This window comes from Oryzias latipes, chromosome 3 (assembly GCF_053564925.1).
Source record: "Oryzias latipes strain Hd-rR chromosome 3, Olatipes_Hd-rR_3.1".
Lineage (NCBI taxonomy): Eukaryota > Metazoa > Chordata > Actinopteri > Beloniformes > Adrianichthyidae > Oryzias > Oryzias latipes.
Window position 1 is genome coordinate 28,398,557 of NC_136239.1, and position 24,791 is coordinate 28,423,347.

General features: G+C 38.7%; 2 protein-coding genes across 4 annotated transcripts; both read right to left on the reverse strand.

Moving 5' to 3' along the window:
- Positions 1 to 315: 315 nt before the first annotated feature.
- On the reverse strand, positions 316 to 9,976 carry xkr5b (XK related 5b). The gene is made up of 13 exons (XM_004067377.5): positions 9,673 to 9,976; positions 8,123 to 8,212; positions 7,922 to 8,027; positions 7,600 to 7,766; positions 6,432 to 6,565; positions 6,254 to 6,332; positions 5,903 to 6,072; positions 5,000 to 5,111; positions 4,725 to 4,892; positions 4,450 to 4,640; positions 4,235 to 4,318; positions 3,552 to 3,735; positions 316 to 3,340 (listed from the first exon to the last, which is right to left on the reverse strand). Exons 1-13 carry the CDS (start codon positions 9,779 to 9,781, stop codon positions 2,700 to 2,702), a joined length of 2,235 nt encoding a protein of 744 aa, XP_004067425.2. The 5' UTR covers positions 9,782 to 9,976; the 3' UTR covers positions 316 to 2,699.
- A 1,197-nt stretch (positions 9,977 to 11,173) lies between these two features.
- eva1ab (eva-1 homolog A, regulator of programmed cell death b) lies at positions 11,174 to 21,098 on the reverse strand. 3 transcript variants are annotated; one of them, XM_020699647.3, is made up of 4 exons: positions 20,916 to 21,098; positions 14,038 to 14,231; positions 12,506 to 12,868; positions 11,174 to 12,018 (listed from the first exon to the last, which is right to left on the reverse strand). In XM_020699647.3, the coding sequence occupies exons 2-4, from the start codon at positions 14,138 to 14,140 to the stop codon at positions 11,906 to 11,908; spliced, it is 579 nt and encodes a 192-aa protein (XP_020555306.1). In that variant the 5' UTR covers positions 14,141 to 14,231; positions 20,916 to 21,098; the 3' UTR covers positions 11,174 to 11,905. The 3 variants fall into 3 exon arrangements, with proteins under 3 accessions (XP_020555306.1, XP_078801359.1, XP_011490708.1); XM_078945233.1 differs by lacking the exon at positions 20,916 to 21,098 and adding an exon at positions 19,378 to 19,423; XM_011492406.4 differs by lacking the exon at positions 20,916 to 21,098 and adding an exon at positions 18,858 to 19,398.
- Between the last annotated feature and the right edge of the window lie 3,693 nt (positions 21,099 to 24,791).

The following is a 24,791-nucleotide window of genomic DNA, read 5'->3' on the forward strand; positions in this document are numbered from 1 at the left end:
ATCCAACGTAAAACCCATCCTAATATGCCAATCAGACCTGTTGGGGTTTCCGCAACAGACGGGCTTCTCCTTCTGCAGAAGTCTAACAAAAATTCTCGTTTCCTGTGTGGTTATTCTCTTTGTTAAGAGACTTATGACATCCGTACCGGATTGGTCGAGGCCCCGGTTAACAACGACCGCCATCGGTGCTGTTCACCAACAGGGTGCTGGGGGAAATTGGACATATAGTACAAATGTAAACTGGAGAAGAGAGATTATTTACTCTGACAGTTTAAAGAAAAATATATTAAAGATAATGAGTATAGAAAAAAGGACTTTTTCGCTTTACTCAAGATAAATGGCTTTATTTTGGACACATTGAGAGCAGACTTTGAGTCCCTTTTACCACCCAGAGTGGAAACTCTTGTAGAGTTGAGGTGTTGGTATTGATGAGGGAGCGTCTTCCCATTCGGTGAAATCTGTCAAAAAAGTTTTGTCTGCTAATAAAAACTATCTGATCTAAACACAACTGCAACACAAACCTTGTCAGCACATTTTCTATTAGTGATATAAAAAAAACACTGGAAAAAATCAAATTATAAGGAAGTAGAGCTATTACACAAGGGGGAAAGCAGGAAAAAGATATGTTTGAGCAAAGTGTCTCATAATAAACAGGCAGAAGCATTGCTTAAGACTAAAGCAAGTATTTGTCATCAGTGCATTGCAACACATTGCATTTACTGGCTTTTTGCTGATTTACATACATACAATCTGGCATGTGATTTAACATGTAGGTAAAGTATTAGCTATTTTCTCTGAATGAATGAATGCATTCAATATTCATGCAGTGAAGCTGCTGTAAATTGTCATTATTAGTTCTGCTGGTAGCGGAACTGGACTGGGTTTTCATAAAGTCCACTTCACAGTTTCCAAAAGTGCTGCCTGTGTTTCTCTCCTTAAGACGTCACAACCGTTTGTCGTTCATGATCCTACAGTACCTTATTCTTACAGCAGTTTTTTGTGTAAAATAAACATTCTGTGTAGTACTGAAAACACAAAGAAAGGAAATTAACAGAAAACTATTTAGTAAAACCAACTGAATCAAAATATAAAATCAAATAAAAACCTATTTTTACTTTTATTTTTGGACATTTTTGTTGACAGTTCGTTTCCGAACTTTGGTGTGAAACCTTCTTTTTGTCACTATTATATTAAAATAGATTGAAACTTAAGTATTTCAATGTAATAACAAAGTCCTTTTGTATTAAAAATGGGTTAAACTAAATAAAGTTATTGTATTTTTGAAATACTATTCAATGGAATAGGTCAAACTAAATACCTCTTACTTCAGTAATATTAGAAGTCATTTCTTTCAGAAAAATTACTGACGTACCTTTAGATTTTTTTGTCTTTAGACGTTTTTTATTAATTGAGGTAGGATGTTTACTCAGTATTTTTTATTTCTGCTGCAGACAAAGCACATGTGATTTACAGACTTTAACACTTAGCTAAACTTAAACATGATCATCATGTCTTTTTGTTTCAATGTGACATGTTCACTATGGCGGATTTTTGAGACAGACTTTTTCAGAGAAACCAATGCAACAAAATACTTTAACCCTAGCTTTCTATTTTGTATCAAGAATTTATATTTACAACATAAAACACCAAAAAATAAGCCTTCAAATCATGTTATATAAATGATTTGAGATTAACAGTGGTGATTTTTTTTCTAGCTCCAAAAATTATTTTATCTTATTCAGAAATTTAAGAGATTTAATTAAAACTGCTTTTGTAATAAATTCAGGCATTTAGTAAGACAAAGGAGCCAACAATAGTAATAAAAAAATGAAATCATACATGATCAGAAATTCCCCAATTAGGAAAAAAATCCTATGATACTCTATTAAAAAATAAACAATCATCAATTTTGGTTTTATCACGTTCTGCTTTGCTGTTTTTGGTTTTCTATCATGCTACAAACTGTGCAAACAATAAACACAACATAAATCTTTTGTGTATTTAGGAGTAAATTGCTGTGTGAAAATAAAGTGTTATTTTGACATGATTAGCTATTAAAACATTTAGGGGGGTTTAGTTTTAAGGGAGATTAAAAGAATTTCTTTATTTATTATTTTATTTTACCATAGAATCCATCATAATTGCATACATCATCCTAGCTTTCCACCATAGTTTCTTTTTTTACATTATTTACATTTTAACAGCTTTTTTAATGTGCCTTAAACTACTCCTAACTTTTCAAACATCCCAAAGACTTTAGAGCTTTTACTCTTCTAGCAAGTCTGTTTGTATTAATGACGTTTTTGTGAATGTCTTCTTGCACTTAGCAGTAAAAAAATCTCTGTTGATGCTTATGCTTGTACAGATATATACAAGAGAAAAAGGAATTAGTTCATCTGTCCTTCGTTTGTTTGGGAAAATTACTATATTTTTCAAGGCAGTGTTTGTTGACTCAAACTACTCTGATCCTTTGAAGAGATCAACATGATTCCAGCAACTTACATGATGAACTATCCCCAAACCTCTTGTTAAACCTAACACACAGACGTTGGTGCAGGTATTTACTAGTCTGTAGACAAACAGTGATAACATCAGTGGTCTCTACAGGTGTTGTAATCGATTCATATTATCTCTAAGTGTGTTGATGTGTGTATTGATGTATAGCCTGAACCACAACTCCTCCTTTCCGCTCACTTTTCTTACACCGCCCTTTCTCTACTGTCAACAAACTGAACCATCTGTTTGCGAGCGTGGGAGATGACAGGAGTGAGTGCAATAACTGGAGTGCTGGGTGTCGCGGCATCAGGAGTTAAGGAACCTGGAGTTGATGCCACAGGAGTTGATGCTGCAGGAGTCGAAGCTGCAGGAGTCGAGGCGCCAGGGGTCCCACCTGGAGAAGTGCCTGGTGTTGTGCCGGGAGTGGCAGGAATGACAACAACAGGGGCCAGGCCTGGACTGGCTGCCCGATGCTCCAGTCGTGGAGTGGATGTGACAAAGCGTGCCTCCCTAATTCGATAGGGACTTCTGTAGACGGAGATGGGCGACAACTCTGAACCCCAACCAAGATAGCTTCCAGTAGAAGGGGACTGGGGATCTGCACTGAAATAGAGTGTTGTGCTGGACTCTCCAGGGATCCCTGACTTTTTCTCTGGGGAACCAGCCAGGAGAGGCGAGCGTCGCTCGGGTGACCAACCAGGTGTTTTGATGTCTAGAGAGACTACAGAGGATGAGCCCTCGGTAAAAGACGCAGGATTGCTGTCGATATGACGGAGGCCTCCAGTTTGTTGAGGAGATGAAAGTGATGGCGATCCATAAGCAGCACTCTGAAACTCTTCATCACCTGAAAATTCAAAGCATATTAAAAACATGCACTACCAAGAAAACAGGACAAAATCACAATCCTCACAGCAATGCAGTTAATTAGTTCAATCTGAAACTAGGATCCCCGAACAAGCTGTAGTTTTAGAAATATTTACGCTTGCTTTTACTATACAGCTGTGCAAAACTAGAATGTTTGGTTGAGTTTAGGTGCTAGTAATAACCCATCTAACCTTTTTCTTCAGAGTGCGGCGGACTGCATTCTTCTTCTGCGCTTTCTTCAAGAATCACCTCCTGGACGGGGATAATCTCTGGGTATCCTCTTAAATCCTGGATAACTGTTGGAGGATCTCTTCTTTTGGGTCGGGCTATGATGCTGGAATGAGCTGTCTTTGGAGGCTGTGAGGCTTCTGTTGCCTGAGAACAAAATCGAAGATTAAACTTCAGCTTCATCACAAACCATTCTAACTATTAAAGCTGTGGACAGCATGAACATTTTCACTTGTTTCCCTGAATGTTTTATACGTTTGGGTAGAATAATAACAAAAATAGTACTTTTAAGGCATTTTTGTACAATTTCTTTGACATTCTTGTAAATTTGTTTGTTAGAAAAATCTGCAAAAAAATGTGTGCTGCAGTGCATTGCTTTCACCCAATTCTTCACTTTTAAAACATTTGTTGCAAACATCACTATTTTTTTCCAATTATATAACAAACATTCTTCTGTTTTTTTCTTTGTTTACGGTGATACTAAATGAAGTTCTAGATTTAATGGTATGTTGAAAATTAGCCATACACGTCATGAGATTGCAGACAAAATCTGTGCAGACTCCAAACAATAATTCCTCAAAAAACCTTTATTTTAATGTATTCTTTATCCATTTAGGGAATTTAGTCAGTAAATTATAGATCTTGCCTGGGTCTCTTGCGGTGTAGGTGTCGGAGCGGGTTGTGGTACCGGTTTTGTGATTTGAAGAACTTGCCTCTGAATAGGTGCAACCTTTAACAATAAGATCACACATGACACCTTTATATTATCGTAAGAGACATCACATCTGCAGATAAATAAACCTTGGGTAATATTTGTACCAAAACGAAGCAGAATCATCCACGTGTTTAAGAGCAACAAACCATAGGGGTGTGTGGAACGGCAGGTGAGTGGATTTCCTCAGGCAGACCCATCAGTCCGGCCAGTCCTCCCTCACCGTATGCAGTCCAGATCCTCACAACATCCCCTGTCTTCAGAGCTAGGCGAATCAACAACCAGTGGTGATGCTTCCAGCCTTCCCATTGGATGGGAAGGTCCATGAGTGTACCACCGCCTGAGCAAAACATTTAAAATAGTTTTTAATTCTCAGTGCTGATAGATTAATATAATATATGACATGCAGATTTTTTAGGCAGACCTGACAGTGTGGCATGGCGGTGCAAAGTGGGTGAGACTTTCTCCTCCAGAGACAGTGCAGACCCTCGGTCTGTGCAGGCTCCACCTATTCCCCTGTGACGAATACTCTGGAAGATCTCAAAAGACTTCGGGTGGAGGAAACGATAGTACAGCACCAACGCTATCAGTCCTGTACAAGGTAAACAAGCAAATACCAAACAAATGATAAAATAAAATAAAAAAGGTAACATTTCCATCTAATAAAATAGATGAATGAAAAATGTTCTCAAACGTTACCAATAAGAAAGCTGCAGAACACTGCAGCTGGGATGCCCACGGTGTCCCAGGACACCATGGTGAACAGCCAAGAGGAAGCCAATAGAAGAAGAGCATTCTCCACAAACATAACCTACAGTAAACACAAATTAAACACATATCTTCTCCAATCAGATGTGGCATTGCTCTGATACCGCTTATTGAAGTGTTGATACAATGCATAATCAGCAATCACCTTCTAATAAATACACTTTAAATAGCTCTATTTAAAACATGAATTTCTAATTCTATTTTAACGGTTGTTTAAATAAGCTTAAAAAATCTAATCTAATCAGATATGCTGCTGCTCTTCATGGCATTAAACAATATTGATATCAATAAGTATTTAAGCTTGCATTACAAACTAAATATCTGATACTAGTTTAAAGAGAAAAAAAATTCCCCACACAGCGTGAGTGTGCATTATTCAAATGAAAGTCAGATAAGGCTTAACTCTTTCATGTAGTGTTATCTGTGCAGCAAAAAAGGTTGTTCCTCTGAAAAACCGTTAAACACAGCATAATAGGAGGAAGGTGCAGAGAGAAATACAACACCGCACACTTTCAGTAAATCACATGATAGGAGGAACTGCTTTTACATGACTGTGTGATATTTATTGGTTGTGTGAGCACTGTACTGTTGGCAAACACAATGAACATTAAGTTACACCAAACCAAGAATTTGTCTTGTGTCTATAAACAAAATTCCAATCATTAATTTCACTGCCAAATATAACAAAAAAGCTTGAATTGAGTTAATTACTTCCTGCTCATCTGAAAGTTTGGCTTTTAACTCTTTCAAACAGTAAGTGTTGAAGCGCACTGAAATATAAATAAAGCCCGTTTTTACGCAGCATAAGAACAATAATCACAAACACACACATACCAGGTAAAAAGCAGCCATGCGGTATCTGGACTGACCATACTTCACGTTGAGGAAGAGAAAGACATAAATGGCGCCCAGCACGAGGTTAAAGATTCTCCATCGACTTGTTGACCGTATGATGTCAGTCTGTTGAGACACCATCCAGAAAGTTGCCCCTAACCAGTGCACACCTGAAACACAAAAACATCTGCATCCTTGCCAATGTTTTACTGATTCCTCCTTCAGCTGTGAGCAAGCTACTTTAGAACAGAACCGCGACCGTTTGTTAAATTTGTGAAGCTTCTTCCCCACACAGCAGACTTTTCAGCACTCACAAGAGTTTGGAAAGCCAACGCTGAAACGCACACTTACCAAGGACTCCCAAAATCCACTGTCTAAAGACCCGTGTGAACAGCATTAGAACAGCAAACCTTGATCCAAGCATGGCAACCTGCAGGCAAATAAAGTATTTTTGCAAACTAATGGCATCAGTACAGATCCATAAGTACACAATTATGTTAAGTTCAAGGGTGTGTTGGTCTTTGCCCACCCTCCAGAGCAGTCGACAGAGAATGGCAGCTGGGGTCATATGCAGGTGCCCGGGTCTGATCAGGGAGCACGCTCTGGCATAGAGAACCAAGGCCCAGGCCAGCGACAACAAGCACACCACAAAACACACCGAGGCTGGAGGGAGAAGAGGCAGGAAAGACACAAACAGCAAAGTAAAGTGCTTCACTACACTGAAAACACTAAATAAGTGTTGTACAGGAGCACAAATTTAGTAGTATACAGGTGTGAGTTTTGCACAGTTATGTATTGACCTAATGCTTATTATATTTAATATGCTGTGAGACATTTGCCTCTTTCCTAAAACAGGAAACCTGACCAAACTGAACCTAAACAGTTCATTTCACCATCTGGTGTTTGGTGAAACACCATCAAAAGAAATAGGCCAGGATGGTTTTAATGAAAATTGACTGGATGTTGTCTTTTGTTATTGGAACTGTCACTATACAGTATAGGTGTACATTTTTAACCCTTGTGCTATCCTATGGGGTCAAGATGACCATTGATGTGTTCTCCCTACCATGACAAAGGTGGATAAAGGTGGAAAGATTTCATGTAATCCATGGACACCAGTGAAGATCACAAATCATTGAAGAAAAAAGGTTCAGAGCACTGTCTAGTGGGTCTAGATGACCCAACTCCCAACGTTAAAGTGCCTAAGATAGCACAAGGGTTAAAAGAAGTGCTGACAAATAACAATTTTACTTTAAGCAAACTAATGGACCCACACTGCCACCTATTAAAAGGCCTTAAAATAGCATGTCAAATACCATTTACATTATATGGGACTGTTTTTAACACTTGCGACTTCTGTTCTCCCTCATCTACAGACAAAATGTTAAGTTTTATATAAAGTTGTTTGCGGTATATTCTTAGACTCGTGACTTTTGCAAAATACGCAGACTATGACGGTTGTACAGTGAAATTATTGCTTTTTTTTGTGCTAAATATCCTTAATATAAGGGAAATCCCAAGATCTGCTTAAATAAAATGTATAAAAAATGTTTTGCTCATTTGAAATGCGTGACTAATAAACTTAACCAAAGCTGGGATTTGAGCTGTAGATTCAGCAGTTCATTTTCCCACACAAAGCAGTCAATCTGTTCTAGCTGTGCAGTATGTTCTATGCTCCTTTAAGCATCTCTCCTTACTTGGAGACTTGATGCCGATATCAGTGCAGATGAGCACGTAGGTCTGGAACAGCGTCTCTGGGAGGGTGACCACTAGGGCCTCAAACAATCTGAGGGCAGATGCATCAGCCTGCTGCATGATCTCCACATATAAATCCTCATCTGGAAGGTGCATACATTCCCACAGCCTGTGAGGACCAGTGATTAGACAAATACAGGTTATAAACATGAAACTGTATTGCTAACAAAATGGAACTGTATCTCCACTTCAGGGATTACTGCAGCAATTATCGTGATACATGTCTATCATATACACTGGAGGCACAAATGCACGAAAGCCCACCTTTTGAAGATACCCAAGTGCAGTATGTGTGTCCACCTGAGAGACTTCCGGGCTATTCGTCCATCTGACAGATACCACTGGTAACTGAGCCACTGAGGACCCCAACCTGAAACACACAGCAACACATCACGCCACTCCACACTGACATTTCACTTATTTCCTCCACTCTTCCACTGATTTGTGTGTAGCTGGAGGTGTCACCTGGAAGCAGGAACAGTGCAGTGAAGCCAGCGAGATGGGCGTAGCAGTAGTTATGACCCACCCACAGGTAGTAAACAAAACAGTAGATCACTGGGGACATACAAAAAAGACACAATAGTGTAAACTTTCGTTAGAGGAACAATATTTGGTTTTATTAGGATATTCAGAAAAAAACATAAACTCAACTTTTACTTTTACATCCGTTGTATAAAATATACTAAACTCTCATCCAGTGAGAACTACTTTTCCTAGTTTCATAAAAAGCAGTAAAAAACAAACAACAACAACAAAAAATTGAATACCCGTCTGCAGAGCTAAGAAAACTTAAATCTTAATTATATAATCAATAATAAAATATTACTTATGACACCATCAGTGGCTATAAAACCTAGTTAAGCAGCAACTTTCCTGTTATATATTTGTTAAATAACTTTAATTTACTTTAATCAGCAGTAAATCATTCATGAGTAAGTCTTAAAAAGTAAGTCTTTTATTAATTTATATATTTCTACTTATTTTGATTTAATAATCGCTTACAAACAAGTTGTTACCACATCTAAATGATGTGACATTGAGGTTGTAAAGAATGCTCTCTCGGTGTATTACTAACTCCTCTTTAATGAGCATATTTCATGCTAAGTAAAGTATCTGAGCATGTAAACAATTTGAGAGAATCCGATTTATGATCATGCAAATATTGAGCATAATTATAGGACAAAGTCTATCAAAAATAACTGCTGGTTAGATTAAGTCTGCTGTATTTGTGCATGAAGCTGCTCCAGCATCCATCAGTGTCGCTGCAGCAGTGCGTCTTCATCCAAGAAACGCATTTGCAGCAACTTATCCCGCGTTCGTTCTTCATCTTTCCATTTGTGTTATCCTAGTGTCCTTGCTGTTTTGAATGACATTTCTCTGCATGGCTGCACAGACAGCAGTCTCTCCCCGCTCTGCATTCCTCCGTGCATGTAACATGAACCTTAAAGCGGGCAAAAAAACGGGCGGGATGTCCGGACAGAAGACTAGGCCCCGCACTGGGGTCTACGCCCATCCCCTGCTCCATTCCCACACGTTCGAAAAGAAAAGGAATAAAAAGAAAGAGAGGAAAGAAAAAGAGCGCTAAAAATACGAGAGCACGGTTCCGCCAAGTTTAATGCAGGAACCGTCCATGCAGGTAAAATATCAACATGATCACTTTGGGTCGTGAGTCAGCAGTCCTGCGGGGGTAAAGCAAAAGGGATGTTTGAAACTGAGAAAGAGGTGCTGCGAGTAACGCAGAAGAATAAACCTATGCAGCGAACATATTTTGTGCAGCATAATGTAAATTTTAGCTGCTTTTTAATATAATTTTTTTTTTTATGTTTTCCATCTTGGGATGCTACGCGTGTCCAGAATGGCGCGCACGCGCCGTCAAAAAGCCTCAAAAAAGATTTGTCCTTGTGCATCATCATCCTCATCATCATCATTATCATCCAGCACACAGAAGTAAACGTGCGTGTAAACCCGCGTGTGTCTATGAGTGCGTGTGTGTCCCAGGTATGTTTGGGACTTACGTGCCGTCCTCTCTGCAACAATGAGGAATGCGGTAAAGGCGAACACGCAAACTTGGCAGCACGGCATGCAGCCGCCTCCGTTGGCTGGAGTGGCCGAGTAATCTCTCATGGTAGTCTCAGGAACCGACCGGGTCTGGAGATGGACAGCGATGTACCGATGCGGACCCCCGCTGTAGCAGCGCGCGCTCTCCGCTCCGCGTCCCCGCCTGACCGTCCCGTTAAAGTGGTACAGCACAGATGTGCACTTCTACGCTCTTCATCTGTCTGACTCTGTCAGACGGCATTCCCTGGTCTTAGCACGACTAAACGGTCCTTTTTGAAAAACGAATCACTCATTTCTGTATTAAAATCCTATTTAAGAATTTGCTTCTACAAAAAAATAAATAAATAAATAAATAGTAATCATAATATCCCCTCTTCCTTCAACATACACATTCTGAAATAAAACATCCATAGGCCTATAATCAAATTGTAACACGAGAAAAGGTCTAACATACTTCAATTCTAAGATAAAAACATGTCTAAAAAGAAGTGTTGAGTCTTTGCTTACAAAGCTTTACAGATGAAGCCCTCACATCCTCAGAAAGGCTGTTCCTCAGTGCTGAAATAACCTTTGGGGCCACCAGCAGACCTGCACCTGAAGACCTGAAGACTCTCTGGTATGGTCCTAAACTGTTTGTGCATTGATTTTTTGCTGCTGCTAACTAATCTGCTGATAAAAGTCAGGTATGCAAGTCAATCTGAACTTTGTATAATCAACTTAAGCATGCCTTTGCTTAACTTTGCAGTTTTCTCCCTTTTGAGTTTAAAAATAATTTAAAAAAAACTGTTTTACTAATTTTTTCTATTAATCTATGCATTTTCTGAATTTCTTTTTAATATTAAAAATACAAAAGTGAAAACAATTTACATAGATGGTACATATTTATTTGTGTGGGCGGGGCCTATCCATAGAAGACTGTTTATGGGGAAAAAAGGCTTGGCTTGTTCAAAAGTTTCACTTTAAACTAATTTTTCTCCTGTTTTTATTAATCACCGCCTTTTACTGCATGCCAATGCGTCAAGGACGTTGGATTAGGATGCTGTGAAGCTTGCAGAGGCTTTTAATGGACACTAGGTGGAGTCATTTACCTTCTTTTAACATGGATACAGAATTGTGTGATATTGGTGTTTGCATGTTTTCAGCAATTTTTAAATACTTAAAAAGTTTTATGACTAACGTTGTTGGTGTTCTTTGTCCTTAGAGTTGCTGGTTAATACTAACTACACGCAACATTGCTTCTTTGGTGTAATTTTCCTGTCTTTCAAAGATTTTATGTTCTTGGACTACATTTACATTTACAGGTTACATTTTATGTTCTTGGACTTCTATGTATCTGTATTTGAACTGTGTCGTGTACATGCAGACAGGTGACAAACTTATTCCCAAATTGAAGAACTTATAGATGTTTGGTATTAAAGTAGTTTAAACTACTAAACAAATAATACAGAAAAACCCAAATTTCTTTAGGCAAAGTTTATTAACTTAATTAATCCATTAAAGCTAAATAAAATCAATCTTAAACACACATTATAAGTTGCATTCTACTTCTTGTTTGTATCAGTGTGGAATTTCTGCAACAGGAGATTTAGAAAAAAGCATCATCATCTGCTGCAGGATTTCTGTGGTCATTTTTTTCAAAGAAACGTTTTATATGCAATTTTCTCTGCAAGAATATCTTGCTCTCTTCTTTACATTTTCCCCTTTTCAATGAAAGTCACAGCAGGGATGCAAACAATGAGAGTGAAAATAAAAAGGTACATTGGTCCACAATTCCATAAATCATGTTTTAACAGTTCACTTATGAATTGCAAACTTCCATGTTGCTGGTCTCAAAAGTCTCTTTCAAGTTTAGTCTTTTTTCAGTGACTTTCTTTGTTTCTGCTATTAGAATTGTGCTAAAGCAGTCTCTGCGATCCCTTTCCGTCATCATCTCTATTCTGGTCTTTTTCCTTTCACTTTTGCCCGTGGTGTGTGGAAGACGGGGCCATCGCATCACTTACAACATAAAAAAGCTGTTTTATGTGATCCCGGCAGCAACAGCTTAGTAGTTTCTTTAGTGCAAACTTTCAGCTCATCTTCCCAGTGAAGTCAGGGTTCATGTTTATGCTCCGCATTGTTCCACTTTCCCGTTTCCATCTTTCCAGTGTTCCTGCATCTCAGTCTCTGTTTGTCTCTCTGTTTACTGCAGCATCAGTAGTATCTGTTGAGGCTTTGAGTGACTGTATTGATTTCTGGTTGTCCATTCATCCAAATCTCCCGGAGGATGCGTTCCCGTTCTTCTAATCGCTGGGCACGGTCCAGCTCTGAAAACAAACACACACCCTTAGATACAAGTGAGAAATGCTCTCTGAATGTTGTGTAGTGACAGGTACCTGAACCTCATCACACCATTGTGTTGACTCTACTTGTACCACCTTTTTTAACCTTTTTTCCACTTCACTTCTGCACTCAAGTGAACCTTCATGTGGACCTGGGTTCTCTTGATTGATCCACACCACAGTTAAGTTGAGTTTAAACTTGTCAAACAAAAGAGAACTCTCTGGGGACATAAATTCTGGTGCAAATCAAACCAGTCAATGTGAATGTCCTCTTATGGTTATTTAGGCCATCACCACTCTTTTTGACTTGAACAAGTAAAGGATCTCTATATTTGGAGAGCTGCCTGCCATATTTTGAGCATCTGAATCTGTCAAAGTAACTAAGAACAAAAGCCACCAAGCCACTCAAGCCAACCTTTAAAGCTAAATCCTACTTTGCAAGATCAGAGTATATATTTTTTGAGACAGATACCCTCAGAGGATGTAAACATGGTGGCCTGCACCAAAGCCCTCTCGAAGCGTCTGCGTCTCCTTGCTGAAATATCAGATGTGTCGTCCATGTCCTCCTCCTGCTGGCTGTCTCCGGTGGCTCCAATTCCTCCAGAGGTCACAACAGCACAAGTGTTGATTGGGTTACCGTCACCATGAGGATTTTGGATGCAGCTGTGCCTGTGGCGTCGATGGCGTTGTCTCTTGTGACGGTGATGAAGATCATTGCTGTTGCCATAGTGGCAGTCGGCACGACAGTGTATCTGGAAGACGATGGCGCACAGCGTGACAAGGAGGCCGGCACACACACCGCCGAGAAACACCAGGGCTGTTCTCTCAGGTTGGTCTGGAACACATGGAAGTTATGCACAAATTAGAGGTTACCAGAAAACCTATTATAGCAGTTGATTTATTGTCAAACACCACGTATAAAAAAGGTTTCTGAACCTCTCATCTGTCTGAAAGTTCACTTTGTCCAAACGTTTTCTACTTTCTACTAAAAAAAAACCAAACTCATTCATATCCTTTTTTTTCATATGTTATAAAATATATCTTTAACCCCTAAATGTAACCTTAGGCAACCATCCTATTTTTCTTTGTAATGTAGAAAACGCCAAATTTTCTCCATTTATCCTGTGAAAAGGTTTAGGCTTAACATGTTTGATAAAAGGAAGGGCTCTGCTGTTTTATGCTACGTTCACACTGGCCATAGAAACGCATGTTCAAGCAACCCATTCAACTGGAAAGTCGATGTGAACGTGCTTATGAGTGTTTTGGGCCACCGTGCTCAAAACTCTCATGTTCACGTACAGGCTACACAAGTTTAAGTCCAGTTTTTGGCTCTAGGTACAAAACGTGCAGCCAATGAACCTGCATTGAAAGTTAAACCAGTTGAACTTTGACCAATCAGGGACTCAATCAGGGATTTGGTAGGGACGCATGGATGGCATCCTTTTAAATACACAGAAGTGCCAACCGTTTGAAAATTGATCGTGAAGGAGAATTTAATCATTTCTGTGTGTGACTGGCTGGAATTATACGACACTGAGTTTATATCGGAAGGCAGCTGTGAAAGAAAAAGCTTTTCTTTTCTTTTCTTTATTTAGTTTACTTGACAAGGGACCATGTACAAGAGTATTAATCAAAGAAAAGACGCTTTGGACCAGACCAATGCTCTAAGAGCTAATTTCCATCTGCAGTCCCCCAAGCCTGGAGCAAGCTATTTCGCACCAAGCCTCTTCCAATTGTAGGAACATGCGCTAGTATTGGGTAGCAACAGTCCAGTGTGAACACCATATGCACCATCTACAAATCTATTCCGCTGCATCAGAGCTAGATAAATGTCCAAACAGGGTTAACCGGTCCTTAGGGCCAGAAATAAGACTGACAATGGTAGCTAATAAACATGACATCACACACACTGATAGATAAATTCAGCTGTGGGCTCCAACTTTTGCACACAGCAGTGGTTCACAGCCAGACATAAGTCATTCACACATGATTCTTCCGGCATACCTGCAATGAAGGTGTACGCTGCCAGTAAATTGCTAAGCATCGCCATCTCCTGAGGGACTCCCTTCACCTCCATGGATGGGCTTTCTGTTGGTATGGTGGTCATAACTTAACAGAGGATGAAGAGGTCAGATTATCTCCATATTCCTTCCTGGATGGTGGCTTTTTGGAGTAAATGTGAGCACAGAAAAGGTATTCTGGAAGGAAGGACAGGAGCCAAAATAAAAAGAGTTTTTAAATAATTCAGCAAACAAGACACATTTTTAAAACAAATATGTTTTTTTTCTGCTAAACTTGTTTTTCTTCAATACAAAAAAAACCCCGCTTACATACCAAAAACAGTTATATATGTGTGGATGAAGGCTTTTGCTAGTGACCTTACTTCTCAGCTTTCAAACTTTTTTCTATAAAGTAATTTTTTCTTAAACTGGTTTTGTGAGAGAGATAAAATAGCAAATTTTACATATAAAGAAAAAAATAAACATAAAAGATACAAACTAATGTGATCTAACTAACATTCAACAAATTTGTAGTTAATCATAGAATGCTGTGGAAAGAATTACATGTATATCTTACCCATTTATCTATTATTTTGTCTCTCTCACTCAATTCTTATTGTCATTATCAACATGCCTGAGCTGGTTTCATGCAGACTGTAGTGGAAAAAACACAGAGGCATTCATGCATAAGAACTACTGAAGTATAAAATATTCAGTGCAAAAATCATAATGCATGTATTTGCACGTTTGTACGTGCTATGCCACACCACACCGCTGTGGCACAAACAAACTTGTTAAATGCAGGTACAAACAATGCAGTGGAAGAGGCATGACGAATTCCAGGAAGCAGTCTGTGTTTGCGTCATAATTTTCAGGAAGATTCATGCAAAATGTGTCTTATGATAGAAGTAGATATCATTAGCCTCATAGTATAACTGATTAAATCACATAAAAACATTTTAGGAAGCAAGAAAAACACAGTTTTAAACTGGAATTATAATTTTTAATTGATATTTCACCAGTAAGTTCAAAATGACCCAAGCAATTATTTAATGAGGCCAACCAACCAAACGAATTACCGCTTACTCTATTCTTTCAAAAACAGCCAAGTGTGAACTTCTCATTTATCAGTTTTTCTTCAACGTGATGCATGTTATGTCATGCAGAGACATTGTTCCCATCAGTGACTGACCACACACTGGATGTCTGTGGGCCAAGGGGAGTACTTCTTTGCTGTCTTTATCATAACTGAACAAGAATGCTGTGGAAAAAAACATCCTTTTACTGAAAGGATTGAACAACACTGATGAGCTACATCAAATTTTTTCACTTGTCAGCCAAGCAACCTGAGCATAAATTACCTCGAACCACAGACTCTTCCATTCTCAAACTGCAGCAGACTCTCTTTGCACTTTTCTCTAGATTATAGGTTATTATATTATTTTATGTTTGGTTTGGGAGGAAGATCACCCTTTCTGCAGCTACCTACTGTGGCTTTTTGCAAGAATACATTTTTTTTCCATCATTATCTACAAAACAAAATGTTTACATCCTCATAAAAAGACAGATGAGCAAATTTTCTCTGTGGGCCTAACTAGGATGTCTACTTACCAATGTAAGTCAAAATCTTTAGGGAATATTTAACTAAAACATGGGAATAGGTCAGCTTTGTAGTTTTAGAAGTAATACGTGCGAAAACAAAATAAATGATCCTTTGTAAACTGAATCTGTTGATTGATCATCTATACAGCCTTTGTTTCCCTGAGAACCAGCCCATTCGTTTACGACCTAATTTAAGACTTTACCATTACCCCACCCAAACACCTTTTGAAGATTTGGTTCATTTCTCAAGCACTTGCTGAAAACAAGCAGCCATCAGCTCTTCACAAACTATAACTGTTATTGCAAAAACATTTACTGTGAACATGCAGACACAGTGCCCCCACAGTCCACCTGTGTGTGTATATTCTTAAATATAAGCACCTATGGACACAATGGGGATTTGAGCTTGTCAAGATGAAGTCTAATATAGAAAACACTGACTGATCATATTTTTCTTATGCTTTCTAAGATAATTGGCATCTTGCATATTTTTTTAACAACAGTGTTTGCAATGCAACCATCAAAATCTTAAACAATTCTCCAAAGAATTGTAGGTTTTTTTGTTAGTTCGCAGCAGAAAATATAATAACCACAAGATGTGGTCTAACTGAGTTATCCAGCTTCTAAACAAACCTTTATTATTAGCTAATCCAGCTAATAAAAGCTTCCTCCCCTCAGGAAGTAATACAAATGTCACTTTAATTGCAGTGGAGGGCAACAGCGTGAGCTCAACTCTCTCATTAGATTAAAAGTTTGCAATGCTCTCATTTGTTTTTTAATCTCTGATCTTTTTTTTGTCATACTCAAAAAAAGAAATAAAATTAGGGAAATTTTAATCAACTTCTGTTTCTCAAATTGATGCTAATTTGAGAAAAAGAGTTGATTTCCCCTGCTGTCAAGTTTAAATGCCTCTTGTTATGTGCTAAAATCTTTTTAACTCAGTTTTTCTGTGATTGTCACCCTGTAATAATCCCAAACACTCCAGGAAGACAGATAAACGCTTCAAATACCAGTGCCGTCAGTAAACATTTAAATGTAAAACTGCATCAGACTGCAGACAACAAAACCTGAATGCTGCATTTTTGTAATGTGATGTTTAAATCCAGACCAGAATTTTAAACTCAAGAGCATCAAAAATGAATGATGTTCTCAGAAACAATCAAGCTGGGCTAATTTCTGTTGATGTTCCCAGCTGTAAAAGTACAGCTCTTTTGGCCTGATGGGAAGAACCAAAGCGCACCGGAAAGGTAGCTTGTTGGTTTTTTTCTTTGCCCTTTTTGAAGTTTTTTACCTTGGGGAGGCCAGTTTGTCCCTTTGTCACGCGCTCATTTACATGAAAACACAGCTCTGGTTTAAGATTGTGTTACAAAATTAACTACACTGTCAGGAAGTCTTGCATCAAAGTGACAAGTGCAACAGGAAACACAACAAAAACAAAGCTCGGAGCAATTTTGCATTCACTGACTGTCAGGGTCATTTTGTGAAGTTGGGTGAAAATGCTGCAGGACGCAACTGCCCTTCTTCCTCCCACTGCTCTGCCTCCCCTCCTCTGACTTTAAATGTGACAGTTTAGGTTACTCTTACTGCAAAAAGCTTCAAATTGTGCCAGCACCCCCAACACCCATTTCCTTCGGTTACTAACTCCTCTTTGCAGTTCATTAAGCAATGTGGTTTTTCTACTTTGATAAATAATCAGCGTGGTTTCCAAGCATAGACAGAGCAGGTAAGACAAATAAAAAAGTGACAAACGTTTGGCAGATGCAGCAGACAAAAAAGCTGCTATGCAACAGAATTAGTGTAAAAAGCCTCATCTGCAGAAGGCTCATTACAGGAGATGTGTTGAAAATTGTCCTAATTGAAACAGTAAACAGCAAAAAAAAAAACATTAGGCTGACAGAGTTGAGGTCATTTATAACAAGAACACATTTGTCATATGCAGTTTTTGCATATGTGCTACAAGGTTTCCACAACAGTACAGGTTATAACTGCCAATAAAACAAAGAAAACACATCGCTTCTGTTATTTACTGCTACTCCAGCATTTAAACAGGCTGTCAAAGTGGTCACACTTTCAGAAATACAGACAATTTCCAAAAAGCAGAGATATCCATCCAGTAGATGGGTTTTTGTTAACAAGACACAGGATTGTGTTTATTTTCCACATGTAATTTTCAGAAATTTCATTTGAAATATTGACCAAATGTCAAGGACTCATGAATGTTTTTGTGATTCCTTTTGTGCTAAAAGCAAAAAAATGTTGACATGAAGAATGGAAAAAGGCAATTCTGTGAAAAAAACTTTGTCAGAATTCAGGTGACAGTGACAGTGTCTGAGCGGAGACCCCCTAAAAAAGGAACAGTTACTGGCTCAGCGAATTCAAACAGCTCTTTACTAGGCGAGCTCTGATGGTGCTGACAGGTAGAACACTGGATTTTGTACAACCAGTCGCTGTCTCATTTCATCATTTTCTTCTTAATATGCAGGCCCCAAGCTTGGCTGTTCAAACAAACTTCCAGGAGCTTTAAAAGTTTGAGTTAAAAGAAAAGGAGATACTCAAATGTGAGGTTTCAATGCAGAGTTCTTGGAACAAAGTTTGGGACGGGAACCAAGTGTGGATCTGTCACAGCAACAGTTTGGGCAAATTACATTCACATCCTTTGTTTTTCCTTGACACTAATCTTTGCCTCCATTCTCTGCTCTGCGTCTGTGCAGTCTGATCTTCTTCATGTTCACAGAGGCTCTTTGTTTTTTGTTTTTTTCCGTGTGGCTGAGAAAACTATATGGTTCCTCTGGCGGTGTCAGCTGGGCTCACACTGTACTCTTGCACACACAAACACACAGGGTTCCCTTTCGCACATATCTCCCCCATCACACTCATCACACATAAACCCTGCCGCTCTCAGAGTGCATGTCTTCTGACGCTAATCTAATGTGACAGTTGCCTTTCCCTCTCCTGCTGCACCGTTACTAACATGACCTGCAGAGAGAACAGAATGTGCGTGCAGAATTAAGGAAAAAAATGAAACAGTTCAGGAGAATTGAAGCATGCAAATATAAGGAGTGTCAGGATAAGGAAAGCGTGATGTGGTGTGAGAAAAGTGACGTGTGAAGAAGAAGAAACTGAGTGGATACTTCTTCCGACATGCAGCAAATCATCCACATCACAAAAAATGTGGATACAAACACCAGCAGAGTCACAATTGCATGCAAACCAAATACTCACAGTTCATCAGTCCCATGATTCCATCTGAGGTGTGTTTACTTGTCTCTCCTTCCTCCTCTAACCTCTGATTCCTTGCTCTCCTTCCCTCTTCTAGTCTGAGCTTTTCATCTTCCCCTCAACAAAAACCAAAAAACACTAACAGTACAATTAGAGCTATAAATCTCCACTGTCCCCCAACGTTGTCACACTGGCACACAAACCTCCACCTCTGCCTCCTCTTTGTGAAGGTACAAATTAAAAACATCTGTCATTCTCCCTTCTCTTCAATTCTTCTCTGTTTCAAGCAAAAGAGGGAGGAGGAGGAAGTGCTTTGCTCCAACTTCTTTCCAAAGGTCACTTATCCAGAAATTTCCTTTTAGTTCTTCCAGGTTGTTTTCCAGACAGCAGCTGACAGAGGTCGGCCCCAGAGGGCATGGATGTGACCTGAGGCTGGCTGACTAAACCTGTGTGCTCCGTCTGCATCCCCTGCCTTCCCTCACATTAACATCACACAGATTCACGTTTTTCAATGTGGACTCACCACTGCTCCCATCTCGCTTTCGGTCTGTCGCTCTCCAAGAGGGAGGAGAGAAAAAGACAGGGGGAGGGAGACAGGGAGGGGCACTGTGACTGCACTGCTTTTTTGAAACAAACTGATATTTACCTCCTGAAAAACGCTTTTAATATCACAAACATGTGGCCACACCATGTCAGTTTAAAGGTTTTTTTTTTAGTAAAAAAATGGTAAAAATGGGTGTAAAATCATACTTTACTATGACTTGAGAGCATGCTCAGCAGCTGAGGCATCACAGTAAAGCCGCTGCAGCTGTGAAAGAGACAACAGCAGCTTTATGTGTACATGTGCGTGCACGCTTGGCTGACTTTTATTGCCGTGGGGGGCTGATGTTTTAAACTCAATCAGCAGTTTTGTAAGAGCAACTATGTCAGATAAAGTTTATGAAAATTTGATTAGCTGGTCTGTCGTGTTGGCAGGTTATTTTTGAACCCGTGTTATGCAATGCTGAGAAAACCCTCCCGACTCAAACTTACCCAGGCAACGGCGCTCAACAGGTATGTGAAAGAAAAACAAGACAACAGATGCTCAAAGCTGAACCAAAGTTTGATTTTAAGCTGTCTGTAGCATTTCAGACGGGGTCTCATTTCTATCTCACTATGTTCGAGAAAGATTCAGATAAATAAATGCAAGCCTGCTACTTGAAGCACAGAAATGTTCTTCTGCCATCAGTAATTTGCAGTTTTCTTGGCGCTATGATGCTGCTGGCAGCCTTTCACAACCCCCACCACAGTAATATTTGATCCGGTATTAACTTCATCCCACCCCATTACCCTGCAGAGTTAGTCGGATGCTTCCATGTGGAAAGTGACAGAGTCTAGACTCCCTATAATGTTTCTGTGCATTAGTATTGCCACAATTCTTAGTTTAAAACCAAACTTTATGCTATGCGATTAAGCCAAATTGGAGGGAAAGTGAATTGTTGCATCCCTACTGCATACCAGTATGTTTACGTTAGGATTTATTCTTTTTGTTTTATTACTTTATACCAGGTTTAGTATGAGCCGAATGAGAGGTTGCTCGTCATTGTTTCTTCCTCATTGGCAAATTAAAAAAAAAAAGATTTTTCTGACTGTTTTTTTTTTTTTTTGTAATTTACAAATTAATTATGAAACTGTGTTCGAATTTTGAGAGAGATGCCATCTTTGATGAGGAAAACAAAGATGTTGATGCATCAGAATGAAGTGGACCAGGGAGCCTGTAGCCTTCCTTTTGTATTTATACTTGAAGAATACAATCTCTTAAAACTGCTTTTTTCGTCTAATCCTGATTCATAACGATTTGAATAAAGAAATACTCAGAAAAGCTTTTTTAAGCATAATTATTTTATATACACTCACCATCATCAGAAAAATGTGACAAGCACAAAAACACAATTTTCATCGGAGTATGTCTTCAATCTTTTGTAATTCTTTGATTGGTCAAGCTTTGGTTAGTCTGTACAGAAAATGGAGTGAAGGAGAGCTTGTTCAACACAGCTGAAGGGGTGGGCAAAGTGATCTGACCTGGATTTGACGGACGACTGCTCAAAGTCTTCTTATTTCCTCAGGAATCAGCTGAAATAGCAATAGATCTTCCTCTGCTTTGAAGATGTGGCTTCTTCCTCTACAGGTAACTAAAATAAAGTCATTTTTGCCCTTATTGCTGTACTTGTAAAACATGAACCAGCCTTTAGCCTGTGGGGTTGTGGGAGAGCAAGCACCTCAGTCAATGGTCAACCAGTTTCGTTTCCTTTTCTTGGAAAGTTTGCTGAAACCAGTTTACATTTGGTGCCTTTTACTTCTTTAAACTCCTGTAGAGCAAATTAAATCCAACTGCTACAATGAAACAGGAAAACTTACTTCTGTATGTTTTCTCAGTAAAAGAGGAACTAAGATATGACTCCATTTGCAGAGCTGGACAAACTTTTAAGTTCAACATTCAATGTTAGAAAAAGCTTGTAAACACGGATAAAATGTCAAGTATTTGCACAGCGAGCCTCAGCGTTAACCTTTACGAATCTAATTTAAGACGTCTGTGATACACAGAGTCAATATCTGATTGGGCCTCGTCAGAGATTTCACATGCAATGCCGCCAGAAAAAACACATACAATAATGACAAACTGTCTTTCAGGAAAATCCAGTCATTATCCGAAGCAGGTGATGTGAGCAGTGCGTGCCCAGAGAGCATTTTTGCAGCCAACACAGTGAACAAGCTCTCTTCATCCCTTATTCCATAATTCCATGACCTTTCTGTCGGTAATCACAGATTTATTTTGTTACCTTTTGCAGTTTTTTGAATTGTGCAGTGAGTATGGGAACAGAATTCCAATAGAAACTATATAAAGACGAACAAATTTCTTTTTTTTTTCACTGACCAAGGTATTCTGAAAAAGCGACAAAAGTACTTAGCCTAAAAGCATTTTTCTGTGATCTAACCATGACAATTTAACAATGCGGATTTTTGAATGTTCAAGATCATTATGTGGACTTTTATACATTTTTCAAACATTTTACTTTCATTTTTCTTTTGTGATACCTCATCTTCTTTTAAAAACATCTTGTCCAACTGACCTAAAGGAGCTAAACCTTTTGTTTTATAGGTTATGCATATTTATATACTTTCTCACTGATGGAAACTAAAATTCATACTGGTAGAGACATCTGTGACAGTTGAGAAAAGTTTTGTAATGATATGTTTGGCCAATTTTTGGGGGACATTTTTGAAAACACAAAAACAATGGAGACACAAACACATCACATCTGTATACTCCTGGGTCTCACTGTCACAACCCAGTGAGAAACCACCTTCTGGCAACATGATACAAGATCCAAATATACATGTCAAATTGAGCAGATTTTACAAAACCTGCAGAAATATTGCGTTTAGATGGTCAAAAGATCATCAGCTTATCATAGTTTTTAAATGAGTGGGCCTCAGATGTTTCATGTCCATCCTGTTTAGTATTGGTAGCTTGCTTGTTCCTTAGGAAATATTGCTTCAAAGTTCCTCCCACTTGTTGTAAAAAATACATTACATTCTATCACACCACAAAAATTGTAGAGATCAAATCAACAAACAAACATGATTTTTTTTAAATAAAGATTCTTGTGTCTGTAAAGCTCAAGATTAGAATAGACTTTCTTTGTAAAATGGGAACTCTCGAAGAAAACTATCAACTTATTTCATAATTTGCCATTATCTTGGGGTTTATACCTAAATTAAAATCCCACAAAATCTCAACATATTGAAATAGGCATAAGAGAGAAAAAAACACCACTTAACTACCTCCACAAAATGTTCTTATATTTTAAAATACATTTTTTGTTATTGTGAGACAAATAGACGGATAAACATGTTTGGGTTTTATACCTTTATTGTAAAAAGACAGATATTTAAACATTTTAAATGAGTGTAAACAGGTAAGTTTCTTCAAAGAAAATGGTTCTGTTCAGTTAGGGCCAAAGACTAAACTGATAAAATCATCCCACGTATCTCAAAATGAAGATGTTCATTATGGTACTTTTTATTCTTTATGGTATATTATATCACATCATAATTTGGAGATACAGTTACCTACATTCATTTGAGATAAACAGTACAAACAGCTAAAAGGCTGTAGGACATTTTTTTTGGGAAGTGGCATATTTTATTGTCACAGATATAACAGATGTATTGTCGCATGACAAATCAAATCAACAAAAAGGATGTAACAGGCAGCAGACTGGGATCCTCGGCATCATTAGTGGCATAAACACAATGAAAAGTTGTTTAACATCCCAAACACACAACACTTGGACTCTTTGCATCACAATGCATCTATTTGAGCTCCTCCAGCTCAGGATGATAAAATATTAACTCTCCTGCATTGTTTTGTGAGGAATTGTTGTGAGTCATCTCTGTGGCTGCGGGTCACAGGACTTGTGAATTTCATTCTGCACAGCAGCAATCCCTCCTCCTCTGGTATTTTACCTAATTATTCATGAGTGGGGAGGGGGTGAGGAGTTGGGTCAGGGAGGGCAGGCTCTGCTCCATTTATCCAGAAAATAATTAGTAAGTATTTTAATAAATTAAATGGCTCTGTGTTTGAAAAACTGCTCTGGTGAAATGAGCTATTTCTTTTATTTTGGTGTATTATCCAGAGGTAAGTCAAACTGGAAGATGTTTTACATACATGTCACTTAATTGGAGAAATCATTTTTTTCAAGATGAGTGAGCCTTATAGAAAAAACAAATTAATCTAAAATATGAATGAAGAACTCTTAACAAACTGCTGATTTCAATGACAAAGTCAAAAACCGTCCCTTTGCTTATCAGTGGACTGTGTTCTCCAGTATGGTGTTCCATTTGAGCCAAAAAATATCTATGTGGTCACTGTCTACGGCTGTGTCTGAATTCCCTCTGTACTCCCTAACCACAAGATCATCTAGTGCTCTGGACTTTAAAAGCAACTCGGACACCATGCTTACTATGTTTTGTTTTTTAAATGACAAATATTACATCATAGATTTCACAAAGTAAAAACCTAATAAATAAGAGCATTTTACGTCGACTATTTATGAATTCACTGTGTTCTGATGATGAAAACATTAACTGTTTATTAAGAAAAATACATTACAATACATTTTTCCCCCCACAAAAATTACAAAAACTCGATGTAGGAATTGCAGATTCTGACAGCTCTACGAAATGGCAAACACTCTATATAGTGCGGTGTGTAGTGCGCCTTGTGTTCACTACTCACTTTGAAGTGAGTAGTGAACACAACCTACGTCTTTGGTTCATTGTCTCTGCCTATGGTCCACTGTCTATGTCTATTGATGAAATGTACTGAACAATTGTTAATGTCCATGTATGAACCAAAGAGATAGACAGTGGAGATAAAAGTGTTTTTGGCACATAGGGGCCCCGTATTCCAGAACAGTAGGAGCTCCAACGTTTTGGATGCTCTACACCATAATCAGAGACCTGGCTGACCTTGTTCAGAGGATTTCTTCTTCTTTTTTTCTTTTCTTTTGTCTCTGTTGCTCTTGGGCACTTCTACTCTGTGCTGTCTTTGGCCAGAACAAATCCCTCATTATTTCCACGTTATCTGTGTGTATCGTCAGAGCCCCGCGGGGATGTGAATCAAAAGGCACAGAGAGCCCTGTGGGAGCTGTAGTCTGCTGGCCGGGTTTAGATTCAGTTTTAAGGGTGCGGGTCAAGCTGCTGGGGTGAAGGGCCAGGGTAAAGAGTTGCAGACAACTTTAGGGTAGCAAGTGTCCCCACGGGGTCTAAGAACAAACAAATGTGTGTGTGTGTGTTTGTGTGTTACATAAGACAGCTGCTCATGTGGTGATAATCAAATCATTCCCATGACTGAGTCAAGTAGAACCGAGGGCCTCTCTAACTCATCTTCTG

Excerpts from the sequence above, each read along its gene's own strand:
- eva1ab (XM_020699647.3), bottom strand. The coding sequence starts at position 14,140 with ATGACCACCATACCAACAGAAAGCCCATCCATGGAGGTGAAGGGAGTC. Across the intron at positions 12,869-14,037 it reads AGCGTACACCTTCATTGCAG|ACCAACCTGAGAGAACAGCC; the intron begins GTATGCCGGAAG and ends CATGTGTTCCAG. Across the intron at positions 12,019-12,505 it reads CATGTTTACATCCTCTGAGG|AGCTGGACCGTGCCCAGCGA; the intron begins GTATCTGTCTCA and ends GTTTGTTTTCAG.
- xkr5b (XM_004067377.5), bottom strand. The coding sequence starts at position 9,781 with ATGAGAGATTACTCGGCCACTCCAGCCAACGGAGGCGGCTGCATGCCG. Across the intron at positions 7,767-7,921 it reads CACTTGGGTATCTTCAAAAG|GCTGTGGGAATGTATGCACC; the intron begins GTGGGCTTTCGT and ends TGGTCCTCACAG. Across the intron at positions 6,333-6,431 it reads TCTGTCGACTGCTCTGGAGG|GTTGCCATGCTTGGATCAAG; the intron begins GTGGGCAAAGAC and ends ATTTGCCTGCAG.